General features: G+C 47.4%; 3 protein-coding genes across 4 annotated transcripts; all 3 read right to left on the bottom strand.

Annotated features, from left to right (window-relative positions):
• Positions 1–357: 357 nt before the first annotated feature.
• On the bottom strand, positions 358–2,929 carry LOC101755866 (2'-deoxymugineic-acid 2'-dioxygenase). The gene is made up of 4 exons (XM_004972547.2): positions 2,653–2,929; positions 2,306–2,556; positions 957–1,278; positions 358–841 (listed from the first exon to the last, which is right to left on the bottom strand). Exons 1-4 carry the CDS (start codon positions 2,839–2,841, stop codon positions 578–580), a joined length of 1,026 nt encoding a protein of 341 aa, XP_004972604.1. The 5' UTR covers positions 2,842–2,929; the 3' UTR covers positions 358–577.
• Positions 2,930–9,808: 6,879 nt separating this feature from the next.
• Positions 9,809–10,575, bottom strand: LOC101755452 (cysteine-rich and transmembrane domain-containing protein WIH1). Its single transcript, XM_004972546.3, has 2 exons — positions 10,295–10,575; positions 9,809–10,176 (listed from the first exon to the last, which is right to left on the bottom strand). The coding sequence occupies exons 1-2, from the start codon at positions 10,480–10,482 to the stop codon at positions 10,131–10,133; spliced, it is 234 nt and encodes a 77-aa protein (XP_004972603.1). The 5' UTR covers positions 10,483–10,575; the 3' UTR covers positions 9,809–10,130.
• A 2,605-nt stretch (positions 10,576–13,180) lies between these two features.
• On the bottom strand, positions 13,181–15,996 carry LOC101754914 (histone-lysine N-methyltransferase ASHR2). Of its 2 annotated transcripts, XR_002678053.1 has the most exons (3): positions 14,684–15,996; positions 13,960–14,047; positions 13,202–13,528 (listed from the first exon to the last, which is right to left on the bottom strand). XR_002678053.1 is itself a non-coding variant. In XM_004972545.3 (2 exons), the coding sequence occupies exon 1, from the start codon at positions 15,940–15,942 to the stop codon at positions 14,728–14,730; it is 1,215 nt and encodes a 404-aa protein (XP_004972602.1). In that variant the 5' UTR covers positions 15,943–15,996; the 3' UTR covers positions 13,181–13,528; positions 14,684–14,727. The 2 variants fall into 2 exon arrangements, 1 of the variants encoding a protein (XP_004972602.1); XM_004972545.3 differs by lacking the exon at positions 13,960–14,047 and having other exon boundaries at positions 13,181–13,528.
• Between the last annotated feature and the right edge of the window lie 732 nt (positions 15,997–16,728).

The following is a 16,728-nucleotide window of genomic DNA, read 5'->3' as shown; positions in this document are numbered from 1 at the left end:
CAACAACGTGATCCTGCGACGAAGATACGGCCAGGTCGGTAGGGCCGACGGCCGGCCATGCTGGTGCCTAGCTACCACCGCTGCCGTGCGTCAACCCCATGCTGCATTGCTGCTGCTATCGTCAGATCGAGTGGTGTGATATGATTGGTCTGCAACTGCGTCGATCCTCTCCAGGGTCTACTCTGTTTAATCACGAGGGGAAGGTGTTACATATGCATTATTATAGGTGACTGGATACTGCTATTTTCTCATGCGACACCATTATTTTCTCCCAACATCGGCGGCGGTGCTCGGCATGCAGCACCTCGCCGCACACTCGAGCGGAATACTTTTTGTTACCTGAACGGAACATTCACGTATTCGACTGATGGATGAGTTCCACCAGAAGTAAATTGCAATCCATGGAATTCTTTCCTCACGAGCATGCCCATTATTTTCCGTGATTGGATTTACTATTTTTTTTTTTGCCGGTTTAGCTCTCTTGGAAGTGTGCTAAAATTGCAGCATATCCCGGCCCATCTGCTCAGTATATCCATTAATTCCACGAAAGAGAATGGAGAGAATTGAGCACTACTGTTCATATATCCTTCATCTGGATGTTCTTGAGATTAGTTGTGAGATTGAGAGATGACTTCAGTTTCACAATGCTATGCGTGCGCCTGAAGTCGCCGAACGTTACGGTGCGGTAGGATGGAGGGTTGTCCTCGCTAAGGAACTCGTCCGCAGGGCCGACGAGACAGTCCTCCTTAGGCTGTATGAACACCGCCCTCGACGTCCGTGCCAGCATCGAGTTGGTCATCACACGGTGCTCTACGCTCTTCAAGATCCCATTGGTCACAACCTGCATCCAATCCAAATGAAAAAGGAAAAGAAAAAAGAAACTAATTAAGCCTGCTGTGATGAACAATTTCATGAGGCGGCCAAAATTGAAGGTTATTGATAAATTTGATATTCACCTCGAGTTGGAGGCCGAAGTTGACGACGAAGGCGTTGGGCATGGGCTCGACCTTGATCCAGTCGCCATTGTAGAGAACCTCAAGGCCATGTACGGGACCAGTGTGGACTAGGGTGATGAGGTTCCGATCACAGTGCGGAGGCAGACCAAGAGTCATGCTTGGGTTCGGGCATTGTGGGTAGTGGTTGACACTTAGGATCGCATCGCCGCTGCTGAGGCCACCGTCGAAGTGGTCAGGCCGGAGCCCCATGGCCTCGCACAGCAGCTGCAGCAACTCCATCCCCACACCCCTTGTCAGAACGCCAAACTTCTCGAAAATCTCCCTGTTGCATAGGGTGCATGTGAAAGCCATTGCCAAATCAGAATGGACAAGTTAATAAGATCACGCCTTCCGTCACCGTTTAAGTAGCTTAGCTAGGTTGGAAAGGGATGATTTGCCTACACTTCCTCCCTTCCAATAAGTCGCTTTAGTTTAGTACTAAATCAAACTTCTCTAACTTTAACCAAGGTAAAAAAAAATACACTAATATCTACACACGTCAAACCAGTTTTGTTTTAACACACCATGATCAAAACAGAAAATCTATACCTATCTACTAAAAGGTCCTGGGATTGGTGCAATCTCAGGCATGGTGTTACTGTTCGCATGAGCTCCACAATATTAATCAAAAAAAATTTACACAAAGCCCCTAGGCCTTGACCACTTGGCCCAACTGCCCAAGCTCTCTCTACTAGCCATGTGTCCCTGCACCGTGCCCGGCCGTTGCAGAGCAAAAGGCCTGCGTAGTGCTAGCAACGTGCACTAGTAGGGATGAGCAGGACAATGCGTGTATCAAGAGACGTTCAGAAGGATGTGGATGTGCACTCTGTATTGAAATCGCTGGATTCAGCGAGCGCCCAGGACCTCAGGGTCCTGTAGTTTTCTCATCAATCGCTGGCAAGTAGGTCCATGGCAGAACCGTTCCCTGCCTTCAACTATCACTGGTGCTCAAAGCATCCAGTGAATTTTCTGTATTACCGGGCGAGCGCCGTCTAGAGACGCCATTACAATGACCCACGTACTCACCCCACACGCGCACTCATGCCACCGTTTCTTTCCCTTTAAAACTGCACGTTCTTCTCTCCGTCGCCTAGGTTATTCATTTGGTGCACATTCTTCTGACTATTGGTTGTATTAAAGGAAGGAAATACGATTGCCCCTCAAGTATACGGAGTACTATACATCTATTCTAATATTCGATATCCTCCTCACCATTTTATAAAAGTTAATGGTTAATGGTTAGGATAAACCTAAAACGACCGGCATTTTTAAAAACAGAGAGAGCATATATTAAACCTGCGATTCCTTACCGAAGCCTTTCAGGATTTTCAGGCCATTCGCTCGTGCTGTCGCCGACGGGGAAGGTGAAGGCAAGGCGGAGACAGTCCATCCAATACTTCTGGCCGCCTGTCTCGTAGGTGGTGCCGGAGAAGAGCCGGTTGGGTTTCTGCCTGTCCTCCGAGTACAGATGCGCCTTATCTTCCGCCGGCAACTCGAAGAACTCATCGCACACCGCCTCCATGTCCCGCATCACCTGCTCGGACACTCCGTGGTTCACCACCTACAGTACTCATCGTCATCACCAACTTAATCCTTGCGATGCAAATGGGATTGATATCAAGAGACTAGAGATGCTTGGTTTCGAGTTTGGAATTGCCTGGAAGAAGCCGAACTCCTTGCCAGCGTCGAGAATGGCTCGGCAAACCTCGTCGTGGCTGCCAGATAGGTCGACGACGGGCAGGGACACAGCGGCGACGGAGGCGGCCGGCGGGAGCTGCTCGGGCGGCACGATGAAGCAGTCCGGGACCGATGCGCGGCACGGTGCTAGGTGGAGCATGTTCTCCATGGATTGATTGAAGAAGAGGGAGGAGAGGAGTGTGTTCTTTAGTGTGCCATTTTATAGGCGACCGGAGAGAGATTTCGGAGGGCAATAAGAAATCATGGATCTAGCAATAGAAAGCGCGGTCACATGCATTGAGTTGCGTCGTCATCACAAGACTCTAATGAAGAGGATCGGACAAGGGACTCACAGCGCCTCACGGACCTGCAGACCTGCTAGGATACACACATCGACCATTTTCTTTCTTCCGACAGCTCCTGAAGAACAGACACATATGTCACGCAAAAGTCAGCCGTGACAAAGTCACAGATTCACAGCAGCTGCGGCTGGACAAAGTCTGCCGGCATGCCAAGTCGCTCGTGATTGTTGCAATGCACGTAACTACCAATAATACTGACAGAAGAAGCACTTTATATAAAGTCGCAGAAGCACCTGTAGATGATCGTACGTGCCATATATTGACGGCTGACCGTGAAACAGGTGTGGTTGTATGCAGCAGCAGCAGCAACTGCGTCCAAACGTTTGTTCCTACCACACGATCGAGATAAAAAAAAATGGCTTCAGACTTCAGACATAGAAAAATATGAGAACTGTTAGCATCGGAAACGATAAGGTACGTCAGTCCCAACTCCATATGAAAAATAGTTTTCATAAGCTCCACGTTATCAAGAAATCAATACTAGACACTACTCTCTTCAATGCAAACACCACTATTCCATACTTGAATTTAATACTACTCATCTCTCATTATGTCTTAGATGCTGTATAGAAACTAGATCTCATATAAGACTCGGTTTCCTTCTCTTTCTTCATTCATTTCCTTGCCACATCATCTTTTATCCTAGATGGCAGTCCATTTAATTCTATGGACATCATCCTATTCGTTAGGTTGTGACTAACTCAAGAAGCCAAAAAATAACAATTAAAGGTGCTTTGTGATAGTCCCATAATTGCGACTAACTCAAGAAGCCAAAAAAATAACAATTAAAGGTGCTTTGTGATAGTCCCATAATGGTACCGTGGGGCATCATGTCTAACTTGAATAGTGGGGGAGACTTTGTTTACCTTCTTGTCCTAGCTAGATTTTTTCCGGGTGTCCCTCCCTATGTTTAGGGCAACTGTGCAGTGTATCAAAACCTGGTCCACACAATCTAGCTTGGCCCTGCTGCGTGCACTTGGATGGTTAGCGCGGGAGATTAGCCAATTAATTTCCACAACTGCATGTCCTTAATTAGTCTTACAAATTGAAGCAACGTACACTTTTCGAAACAGATAGATATGCAGCATGAAAGCTGGATGGCATTAGAATACGCTACTACCTTTGTTCTAAATTGTACGTTGTTTCAGTATTTTTTTAAATTTGCAGCTTTTGCTAGTATCTAGATATGGTGTATATCTAGATGTATAATAAAAATTATGATCTTAAAAATGTCAAAACGACTTATCATTTGGGGATGGAGGGAGTACCTCCACCCTTTAGTTCATTTTTGAACTAGTTTATGAATTGTCCTAAACGACATATAGTAAAGAACAGAGGTAGTATATTTGATTGTTTCCTCTAGCAATGATAATGATCAACCGTACAGTGATCTATGGGCTTATATGGCAGTGAAGAATAAACGTCGTTGGCCCAGAGTGATGTGTTAAGCAGCGGAGAAAGTTTTCTGCCAAGTGGGATGAGCGAAGGGCGATTGATTGTGTGTGTATCTTGGCTTCTTCCCTCACGAACCAAAGATCTTTCTAGTGAAGCCAACTGTTCATCAATTGTGTCCCTCGACCTGCAAATCTGTAAGATTTTGTTTTGTTCTTTTGTAGGATACCTGTTTGCTACTCCCTCGGTCCCAACTCCCAAATCGTTGATCGCTTTAACTTTTCTGTATACATAGATTTTGCTACGCACCTAGATATAATGTATATCTAGATATATAAAAAAACTATATATCTAGAAAGGAAAATGTCCATTTCACTCCCCTCACCTATTTACTTTGTCCCCTTAACCTCCTGAACAAAATTTAGGCTCACTTTACTCCCTCCGAACTATTAGTTCAATCTACCCCTAATTAGATTTCTCTTTTTTATTTCTTCGCGTACAAGTTGAGTTTTAATTTCAAATTTTGTTAGTTGACTTATAACATAATGCTCTACATTAGAAAAATATATTAAAATTTTTTCATGATTACCTACAGTTTTACATATCTAAGATCAATTTCATATTAAATATTCCTAACCTATGAAAATAATCATGAAAAATTCTTAGTATAATTTTTTAACATAAGCATCATGGTTTGTATCTGCTCACAAAAATTAAACTCAAAATTCAAATCATACAGAGAGCAAAAAAAAGAGAAATCTAATTAGGAGGTAGATTGGACCAGATGAAATAGTTCAGGGAAGTAAAGTGAGCTAAAATTTGGCTCAGGGATTAAGCGGATAAAGTGGATAGGTGAACAGAGTAAAATGGACTTTTTCCATCTAGAAAAGATAAAACAATCTTACAATTTGGAACTAAGGTAGTATTTGAAAGAAATTGTCAATCACCCGGGAAGCTGCGATGGGAAACAAGAGAGCACGTGAACTAGAAGGTAGATCACGGTGCCAACTGCCAAGGGCTGGGCACCAATAAGAATGGTCGATTTATCAAGGAGATTTGATGATCAGGATTTGGGAATGCTAAGGATTTGCTTGCTACATCCTGCTAATTAAAAATGTCACTCGCAGTTCCTCTTTTATCTCAGGCCGATGCAAACAGTGAACACACACCTCTCCGGCATAGCTATTAAAAGGAAAAGAGTAAAATGCACCGGGTCCATCAATTTGCAAGGAAGTGTCACTTAGGTCCACGAACTCCAAAACTGCATTCCTGAATCTATGAAATTACCTCCAAAACTGCATTCCTGGATTTATGAAATTTTTAAGTTGTGTCATCTAAGTCCATACACGTCCATGTGTACAGTTAGCACTGACATGACATGGTGACTGTACATCTCCTCTCTCATCTCTACCTCCATCAGCATTTTGCATTTTATCAAACAGGTTGTGGGCGACGTCGAGCGTGAATGCCATGGCGAACATCAAGTGGAGGATGAGAGTGCTCGTGCTGCGCGCAAGCTCGAGGAAGCGCTGCAGCTCTTGATGTACTGGCCGGCGGTGTGCTGCTAGGCCAAGAAGGAGTTCAGCAAGTCGCCGCGCGTCCAGGTCCAACTCGCCGGCCGGCACAAACAGCTGCTCGTCGGCAGTGCCACCGCCCCGAGCTGCATGCGAGAAGCCGAGGAACGAACGACGCCACAGCGCTGCTGATACTCAACGCCATCACCACCACCCCGCGGTTCCTGCACTTCACCCTCAACGAGAGGATGCTCCTCACGTTCACGTCATTGACATCAAGTAGGGGCTCCAGTGGGCCAGTGGCCAGCCTGCTCCAGAGCCTCACCACGCGCGCGATTCCCCGGCTCACGTCCTCCGGCATCGGAGACCGGCGCGTAGCTGGGATCGCGTGGCCCCCGCGCAAGGGCTGACGTTCGAGTTCCGCTCCACGACGGACCAGCTCGAGGACGTCCGCCTGGGGATGCTCCACGTCAAGAAGGGCGAGTACGTCGCCATGTACTGCATCATCCTCACCACACGCCGCCAGCTCCGCGACGACACCAGCGCCACGCTTGCCGACTTCCTCGGGCCCGTGCGCAGCATTTGCACCGCCATCCACCTCCTGGGCGAGCACGGGGATGCTCCCGATTCCAGGCGATGGGAGGCGTGGTTCACGCGCACGCACAGAAGTCGCTGTGGACGCGCGGCCATCGCTCGATAAAATGTGAAGGGCTGAGGGAGAGGGGGAAATGAGAGTAGATGCCTAGTCAGTGTCAGTGAACCACATCAGCACTAGTTGTACACGTGGATTAGTATGGATCTAGATGATACAGCTAAAAAAGTTTATGAATCTAAAAATGCATTTTCGAAGTTAATGGACTTAAGTAACACCTCCTTTTAAGTTGATAGATCTCATGTGCATTTTACTCAAAGAAAAACCTCCTAAGCACTCGGAAAGAAAATACAAAGATAACGGAGCAGTCCACACATTATTAATTTTGTGTAATGGTTTTGTTGGGAGAAACGGGCCCTCACCGTGACCTTGGGCCGAGATGCCTAGAAGAGCTAGCGTAGTGAGTTTCAGGATCAGAAACCTTCCAATCCCAAAAGGCCTGAAGCTAGGACTCCCCGAACTGATTTCGCAGTTGTGTTTGCTACTTTGGTTGGGAGTTGAAGTGAGATGGGATGAGGTCGTTCCTCTTTTTAAAGATAAGATGATCCACTAAACTTGTAGTTTGGTTCGAGGAACAAACTTGGTCCCAATTTATTGTTTGGTCAGAGGATAGCATGGATAAAAAAAATTAATGTGTTTTTTTTTTCGAGCAGAGGCTGGAGATTACGGGGCTGCTCGGTTCCTAGCCACGATTCGCCACAGCTACAGTCGTGGCTGCCACAGCACAGTGCACCACATGCATTTGCAGTAGATTTTTGAGGCGCCGAATTCCTGCGTCAGTAGATTTAGGGGATGTTTGGATTCTTAACTAGACACTACGGGAATTGTAAATTTGCCGAGTGTTTTTTCCTTTGCCGAGTGTTTTTTCTTTACCGAGTATTTTTTTTCGAACACTCGGCAAACAAGCTCTTTGCCGAGTGCCGAGCTAAAAACACTCAGCAAAGAATGGCTTTACCGAGTATAAAAAAAACACTTCGCAAAGAGGAGCTTTGCCGAGTGTTTTATCTTCACACTTGGCAAAAAAAATTTAAAAAAATCCTTTACGAGTGTCCCAGATCGGGACACTCGGAATGTCAAAAATATCTATTTCATCTCCCGTCCCCGCCCCCCGACCCCAGCACCCCACCCGCCCGACGCGCTCCTCCTTCCTCCGCACAACACCGCCCACGCACCTGCCCGACGCCCCCCCTCCTCTTCCTCCGTGCAACACCGGGCCCCCCATCTGCCTCTTCCCGCCGCCGGCTAGCCGGCGCCACAGCCCCTTCCCTCCCTCCCTCCCTCCCTCTCCCTCTCCTACTGGCGCCCCTCCCCCTCCTCTCCCCTCCTCCCTCCCTCGCGCGGCTAGCCCCTCTCTCCGACAGCGTCTTCGACCGCCACCCCGCCCCTCCCCGAATCCGGCCGCCGCACCGCCCCTCCTCCCCGGATCCGGCGGGGACTCGCGTCGGGGGCCCCGGGAGCGGCGGCGTGGAGATGTGGTGGTGGTGGTGGCCGGCGGGAGGCAGCTCGTGGTGGCCGGCGGGAGGCAGCTCGTGGTGGTCGGCGGGCTGTGGTGGTGGTGGTGGTGGTGGCCGGCTGTGGTGGTGGCAGCGGGCGTGGATGGTGGCCGGCTGTGGTGGTGGCGGCGGGCGTGGATGGTGGCCGGCTACGGCGGTGGCGGCATGGATGGTGGCGACATGCTGGTGGTGCGGCCGACGGTGTCGGCGTGCCCTTTTTTTATTTTTTTCAAAAAATGGTTTGCCGAGTGTTTTCTGGACACTCGGCGAAAGCTTTGCCGAGTGCCCGACTGAAAACACTCGGCGAAGGTTACTTTGCCGACTGAAATTTTGCCGAGTGCCAGATGCCGAGTGTAACACTCGGCGAACTTATTGCCGAGAGTATTTTGGGTTTCGCCGAGTGCCCCTAGCACTCGGCATAAAACCTGTATCCTGTAGTGAGAGTTTAGCCCGGGTCACATTGGATGTTTGGATGCTAATTAATTAGGAGTATTAAACATAGGCTAATAATAAAAATAATTGCATATATGAGGGCTAATTCGCAACAAGAATCTATGAAGCCTAATTAATCCATAATTAGCACATGTTTACTGTAGCATCACATGTGCTAATCATAAACTAATTAAGCTTAATGGATTTGTCTCGCGAATTAGCTCTCATTTATGTAATTATTTTTGTCATTAGCCTATATTTAATACTCCTAATTAGCATCCAAACATTCAATGTGACCTGAGCTAAACTTTAGTCTAAGGATCCAAACAACCCTTAGTGACCACCAACGAAGCAGCCCCTACCTGCATCATATCAAACCCTATTGCCAATCAAAAGTAAGGCGCGAAGCAAGGGGACGGCCCTAACCTTTAGTCCTGGTTGGTGCTTTCAACTGGAAGTAATATTTTAGTTCCGATTGGAAACACCAACCGGGATTTGGTGTTTCCAACCGGGAGAAAAGGCCCATCAGGACCACTGGCCTTTAGAACCGGGACTAAAGAGGCTCTTTAGTCCCGGTTAGTGAGCCCTCTACCGGTAACTAAATTTTAATCCCGGTTGATGAATCTTTAGTCATTAATCGGGACAAAAGTGGGTGGATGGAAGGTTAGTTTTCGACCATATTTGTTTCTCCAACTATTCCAAAAAGGTACTCCTAATAACTGGTTTTGCGGTCATCCCTGGAACAAAAACAATACCCCTCAGCATGAGCAGTTCCAAAAAATATTAAATTACACCGCGCCAGCCATAAATAGGTCCAAAATATATTTGCTGGCGTGCCTTTTGGGAATTTGTTTGAGACGTGCAAGATGGATTTTGATGTGAAAACGGTCAGAATTAGGGGATTGAGCTAGCATAGACCTTCCTCGTCTCTTGCTAGGTTGGCTACTGGTTTTGAGTTGGCCAAAATGATAGACATGCACTTTGGAAACTGTTGCAGCGCGTTGTTTGCTCTCCACACCCAAAATTTTTATTTTAGGGAAGATATATTGGGAATTGCTAAGCTACCTGTGTTGTTGCCATGGTCTCGTATTGGAAAGTCCTCTCTTCACAAATCTTCCACCAGAAATAAACTTCCATTTTAATTCGTCTCGTGTGCTTATCCACTTTCCATGTTGATTAAATGTTTTGCCTGTTTAATTACTGTGTTAACACTACGCTACCTCAAACCTTAGTATAAATGTTGGAATATTGAAGTGTGCTAAAATTACAGGATAACTCAAACTAACCCATCTACTCACTAACCCATGCATTTCCGAAAGAAAATGGAGGTATTAGCAGAGCTAACAAGAATTCAATCGATGTTTATACAAAAGTAAATAATGTTGAATTACATGGAACAGAGACTGCAGGAACATGGGCATCATAAAAAGAATGCCTCCACATAAACTCCTCACTGTACAACCACAGGAAGGAACCAAATGACTAACAAGCCTATCGATATGGGTAACACAACATAGCACACCACGGCGGGTCGGCGGCTACGAGCATCCAACTCCATGGCATGCAATCCCCCGGTCATGGCGATCGAGCAGGTGGACCCGTCGTCCTCCTTCTCAGAAGCACATGTCGAGGACGCAGCAGCAGCAGATGGCGGCGCAGCTGAGAGGACACGCAACAGCAACAGGAGCATAGAGTTATTAGCAAAGACCCAAGCACACATCTCAGCCATCCCCTGAACCAACACACTATACGCTAGAGCATCAGCAAGAAAGCTCACCATCCTTTCCAGAAGCCGTCGCCGCCGCGGCTGGTGGTCTCATGCTGCTGCTGCTGCTGCTGGCCGTACGCGCCGGCGTCCTGGGTCGGCGGGTACGCCGGCGGCGGCGCGACGTAGGCTGGCGGCGGGGGCGCGCCGTAAGCCTGCTGGCCCGGGGGCGGGTAGCCTGCTTCTGCTTGGTAGCTCATGATCAGCTGCAAAGAGCTAGCACTGTGTTCGTCGTCTCTCTGGTTCGATGGGACTGCGTGTATTAAAGGAACGAAGATGATCGTGCTCCCTGCATATATGTGTATATATAGCGGCCGGCAACGCGCAACCGCAGCTTGCTTGGACGCGTCGTCCTACTCCTGCTGATGACCAGATGGCAAAAGAAACCAAAACAGCTTTGTTTTCAACAAGAGCTGAAGGCGAAAGGTCGTCATCTTCACGCGCTTCTTTTACTTCTCTCTTTTCTCGCTCACTCGGTGTGCCATGAACGTTCCCTGCGGTCGTCGTCCTTGGCCTCTCGATCGGAGCCAGCTGGGGCGCCTGAGGTGCGGCCACGTGGCACTGGACGGCGACATGACGTCGGTGTCGCGCCACGTGGACATGACCTTGCTGGTTGCCAAGCTGGGTGGGCGTTGCCAGGACGGCACGCCTCTGCAGGCCTGATCGCTTGGCCGCCTTTTCTTTTCTCTAATTTGGTCGGCGTGAAAGATCAGTCTGCCAGGCTAGCATCAGGTCCCAACCAGGCCGGGCATCTGTTCTCCCAGCTGTAACTAATAATCATGCACAGAGAAAGAGCTCCATGCTGAACTATTTTGGCTGTAACCAGGGAGATTTTCTACTGAAGTACTTTGGTATTCCAATACATTATAGGAAACTGTCAAATGCGGATTGGAAAACAAAAGACTCAGTAGTTGGAAAGGTAAACATCTTTCAAGGGGGATGACTAACATTAATTAACTCAGTGCTTAGTAGTTTGCCTAAGTATATGATATCTTTCTTTGTGATCCCTCGAGGGGTACTCAAGAAACTGGACTACTTTCACTCAAAATTCTTTTTAGCAAAGTGATGACCAGAAACATACTTTCACTCAAAATTCTTTTTAGCAAAGTGATGACCAGAAACGAAAGTACCACCTAACCAAATGGAGTGTCTTGTGCCAGCTGAAAGATCAAGGGGTTCTACGGATTCAAAATTTAGATTTTAAAAATACTGCTTTCCTTAGTAAGTGGCTTTTCAAGCTACTCACAAGTAAAAAAATTTGGTTCTAAACCACTCTCGCAGGTTCAATGGAGAAATGGGGACTCACATTTTTTGGCTAGCCTTATGAAGGGCAAAACAGGATTTTCTACGTTTTGGAACCTTCATAATTAAAGATGGAACACAAGTTATGTTTTGGGAGAATGAATGGTTGGGAAATTCAACGTTGCGGGAACAATATCCCTATTTGTACAACATAGTTCGTCACAAACATGACACTGTTGCAGAAATGTTCGGGACCTCACCATTAAACATAACTTGGCGAAGAGATCTTATCGCACACAAGCTAACAGCTTGGAACAATTTATTTCCACGCATTGCTAACATTGTGCTAAGCCAGGAACCAAATGAATTTCACTGGAATCTACACCCAAGTGGTCAATTCTCAGTGAAGTCTCGCTACCTGGAAATGATCCATAGCAATGTCCTCAATTTAAATAAGTATATGTGGAAACTAAAAGCTCCGTTAAAAATTAAGATCTTTATGTGGTACTTACGAAGGGCTTTGTAAGAGGTTTTGACAAAAAAAAATTAGCAAAACGCAATTGGCGAGGGAGCAAAAGATGTTGCTTCTGTCATAAGGATGAAACAATTAAACACATTTTCTTTGAATGTCGCTTTGCACTTACGGTGTGGTCCACTATATATGCGGTATTAGGATTTTATCAACCTCATAGTGTGTCTAATATATTTGGGAATTGTCTATGGAGCATTGAAAAGGAGCTAAAACCGTTAGTTCTTCTAGGAGCGGCTGCTACATGTTGGTCACTATGGCTATGCAGAATCGATATAGTAGTTGGTAAAAAAAAAACTCATCCCCATTTCAGGTTATCTTCCAAATTATGCATTGACTCCATATGGACTATCTTGTAGAAGCCAGCTTCACAGGATATGGTTACTGCAGCATTACTACGATTGGTATAGGTAGCCAAGGAGTTTTTTACCCAAACACATGGGTGGCGAACTAGTCTGCAGATTGATTATCATTAGATTGTTTGGGTATTTCTATTTCATATATAGGCCGCGTGTATCCAGCTATGCAGAGGTTGAGAATGTTTTTCAAGATTTTGTATCATCTCGATGTAATGCCCTTCAAATTTAATAAAGCTTCCTTATCGGAAAAAAAATGAATGGATCTTTCTTCGTCTGTGCTGCCTCCTGATGCCATCCCTATTGCGTCCCCCACAAATGGAAAGGCATGAACCACAAATTAGAGTTCACGGACTAGTGCATCGGAACCGTGCCTCCCAGATCTATTTGCAACGGTGCGTCTCAAATCAGAGAGTTCATGCTTTGGTCATTCAAAAGAGAGTTCATGCTTTTATTTTTCCTTTTTGTTCCTGATTCACCAGCCTTTTTCATGGATAACTAATGCAACCGCCATGCTCCCAGAGCTTAACTGCTAGTAGCTATTTTCCCTGTGAGGAGATGTGAGCTGACGGACGGTGCTCGCTGTTGAACCGCTGTGTGTGTTTGTTTTGGCTTTTCTAGAAAAAATCCTTTGGAAAAAAACAATTCGCTGACTTTCTGAATGGCAATGCAAGCTGGTAAAGCAGCATCAAATCCACTCGGTTATAGCCTTTGCCTTTTGCATTTACTCAGTTTATTATGCAGATCAGACTTATATGCGATTCTCATCAGTAGATATGAAATGCAACGAGGTGACCATAACAGCCACACTATGGCAAAACTGATTTCTAGAACACAGTAATGCTGATACCAGAGTCATTATCACCTACCCAAATAGGTGGGCTTCCCAGATGTGAATCACCAAGGGAGGGAAATCAAGGCGTACAGTAAATTGTAGGTACAGCCAAAGTAGGATTTCCAAACACAGTACAGGAAGGTCTGCCTACAACATGGCAACCCATACACGCTCCTCCTGCTTTTAGGTGAATCGAACCTATTCTTTTTTCTGCCAAACAACTCACAATGGAGAGGGGATTGCCAAACACACTTCCTTTGCCAAGTGTTCTACCATAAAATTATCTGCACATCAGATAATCAGCAACACAGTTATTTCGTAGTTATAGTGTAGTTATTTTACCTAAAATATTCTTGATATAATATAGTTATTTTCCCTAAAATATAACACAGCTAATTTTGTAGCTAACGTAACGCAGGAACAAGGCGTATGCCTAAATAGTTTATCATCGCAGAATTTATTATCAGTATTGGGCAAGAGGACAACCATTAAGAAATTTGTAATTCCCCATGCCTAAATCTGTTCAAATCAAATATCTCACTGGAATCTACATTAACATGAAACACCATTTTGACACTCACTCCCACTTTCTTAGTTTAGCTTCGTGGATCTACAGCCTATTGTGTAACATTTCACTTCTAAACCTTAGACTCGGGTGTAGCCTCCCAAGAAAATATTGTAACTACGCACTGTAGTAAAAGCTATAGTAGCTCACATGAGCAAAGCTTCAGCCAGAATTATCTGAGGCACAGACTGTGTGGCTGAACTAACACTCAACAGTGGAGGACTGTGCAGCCTAAATCCTGAAACAACATTAGGTCAATAGTGTAATGGTAAATACAAGCGGAATGGAACCAGTAACACAGAAAATGAAGTGATGCAGGTGGCTGATGGTGGGCACTTATTTACTTGCCAACAAAATGATTGGACCCTGTGTGTGAGTATTAACATCCACATGACAGTACTGTCAATCCAAGGGAATAATCATAATCAGAGGATCCAACAAGGCAATATTCTGAATGGTAAGTTTCAAAGGTCAAATAATGCATTTGATTATTCTAGAAGAAAAGTAGTGCCAAATTGCTAATTATAACTCAACTCCTGATGCTGTCCTGTTCCATGAATTGAATTTAACATGGGAATTCAAAGAAAACATAAAAGAAGATCTATATTTTAAAAAATGTCCAAATTACCAGACAAAATTGAGGTCTGATAACATGTTTAAAATTGCAAACTAATTAGATCATTCCAAAGAACCTCCACATAAGCAAATTGCTAACTGAACAATGTGTAAGATATTAAATCAAATGATAGAGCACAACAAATTGTATGCTAGCTTCAGAAATGTTATTAAAGATGTGAACATAGCAAATCCCAGGGCATTAAAACAAACTGCAGGTAAATATTGAAGAAAACAGAGTGTTGTACCAAGCTCTTACCCATTAAAATAAGCAGCAAGCAGATCAGTATTGCTTAAATCGTTCTAATGGACCATGCCAGAAGTGCCCTCATCAGGCATGGCATCCTCTTCCTTCCTCAGCTTCCCACAGAGATTGCATTCAAACACATGGGACAGCTCACCGTTCGGTGATGGTGGCAATGGCGCAAGCATGCCCCAGCAGCCCTCGCTGTCACAAAGATACCTCACAAAGAAGTAGGCATGCGGGAAATCATCATCGCCATCAGGACCACCTTCCCCATCCTCCATTCCATCATCACCATCGTCATCTCCACCATCCTCACCCTCTTCCTCTTCCATGGTGTCATCCTCATCCCCCTCATCTCCATTGTTATCATCATCGTCCTTCCACCGGCTCTCCACCTGACAGCGATCACACTCACACCGGAATCCATAATCCTCCAGCAGCCTGCGCTGCCTGTCAGCATACCTCCAATTGGCCGCGAAGTAGCTGATACAGACCTCCCTCCCCTCTGAAATATCATGGAGCGCACGCACCACAATGTCGGTGTTCCCCGGCCCCGGCCTGTCGGGGTAATCGAAATGGCACGCATTGGGCAGGCAGTCATGGTTGAACAGCGACGCCTGCGAGTACACCGCGTAGGCGCGCGCCTTGAGGAGCTCGAGCGACATCCCGGGGCGGTACGGCTCCATGATGGCGAAGCTGTTGCCCCGGTCCTTGGCGAGGAGCGCCGCCGTGAGGTCCGGCGAGAAGCCCTGAGGAAGCATCTGCGGCGGCGCCAGCGCCGCCACCGCGGCGTGGAGGCCCGCTGCATCCTGCGCTCCCGGGGGTGGGGGCGGCACCGAGGAGAGGGAGAGGATTGTGTGAATGGAGGGATCTGGAAGGGAATAGGCGGAGAGGAGGAAGAGGAGTGGCTCCTGGACCGCCTCGGTTGGGGCGGCGGCGGCGAGGCCGGCGCCGCCGCCGTGGGAGAGCGCGGCGCAGAGAAGGCGCGGGTGCGAGGCGGCGGCGCAGGCCGGGGAGCAGAAGGCGGCGGCGCGGCAGGAGGCGCAGGGTACAACGGCAGAGGCGGGGAGGGAGCGGAAGCAGGCGGCGCAGTAGGAGCGGAGGGAGGCGAGGGTGGACGGGTAGAGGAGGAGCGCCGGCTCGGAAAGGAGCACCTCGCCCTCGCGGACGTTGCGGGCGGCCACGAGACCGCGGCCGCGGCCCGGGAGGTCGGCCACGCGAAGGGCGTCGCTGGTGGCTGCCGTGGTGGGGTTTTGCGGCGCACTCGCCATGGCGGCGGCGGCGGCGGCGGCGAGGGAGGAGGTTTTGCTGAGCGTTTAGGTGCGTGTGTGCGACAAAACAGTTTGCTTTAAATGACAAAATGGGCTAAGAAATCGTGGGCCGAGCTTGGGCTTTGGGTGAGGAACCAGCAGCCCAAGGTTTACAAGCTAAGCATCGTATTCTTGGTCTAGGTCTGAGCATTTCGTGAGCTCGGCCAGATTTAGGCCAGTCCAACAAAAAACCCGGTCGGTTTCAAGCCTAAAAATTCTGCCGAAGCCTACCCATGGGCCAGCATTGGGCCTGCATTTCGGGCATGACTTGGGCCCAGCTCAGGCTAAATCGGATTTCGTTTTTAGTTGAAAAATAATTAAACAACTGATGGGTCCCCATTTTGTGGGCGAGGCCAACTTTTATAAGGCTTGGGTACCCTAGACCCATTGCAGCCCGTGGACCAGGCCAGATTTTAATTGTCTTTCGGAAAAATCGGTATAACTTCCGCAAGTTTCTTCTTGTATGCCTTCCGATGTTTGAGCTATGTGCTATCTTAGTACAGAGATGGTTTAGATGGTATGTAGGGCCGCCTGGCCTGGCCTAGCACGGGCCCATCCTGGCCCGGCCTGCATCGGCCCGGCTACAGTGTCGTGCCGGGCTAGGCTGTTTGCCGTGTCGGCTTGGAGGCCCAGGCCCGGCCTCTTTAAACCTTATACAGGCTGGGCCGGCACGATAGCCCAACAGCCCAGGTAGGTCGGCTGCCCATCGGCCTGCGAATAGACTTTTTTTTTTCCATTCGTTTCATT

The sequence above is a fragment of the Setaria italica genome, chromosome VI (assembly GCF_000263155.2).
Source record: "Setaria italica strain Yugu1 chromosome VI, Setaria_italica_v2.0, whole genome shotgun sequence".
NCBI lineage: Eukaryota > Viridiplantae > Streptophyta > Magnoliopsida > Poales > Poaceae > Setaria > Setaria italica.
This window is presented reverse-complemented; position numbering and strand designations above follow the sequence as displayed.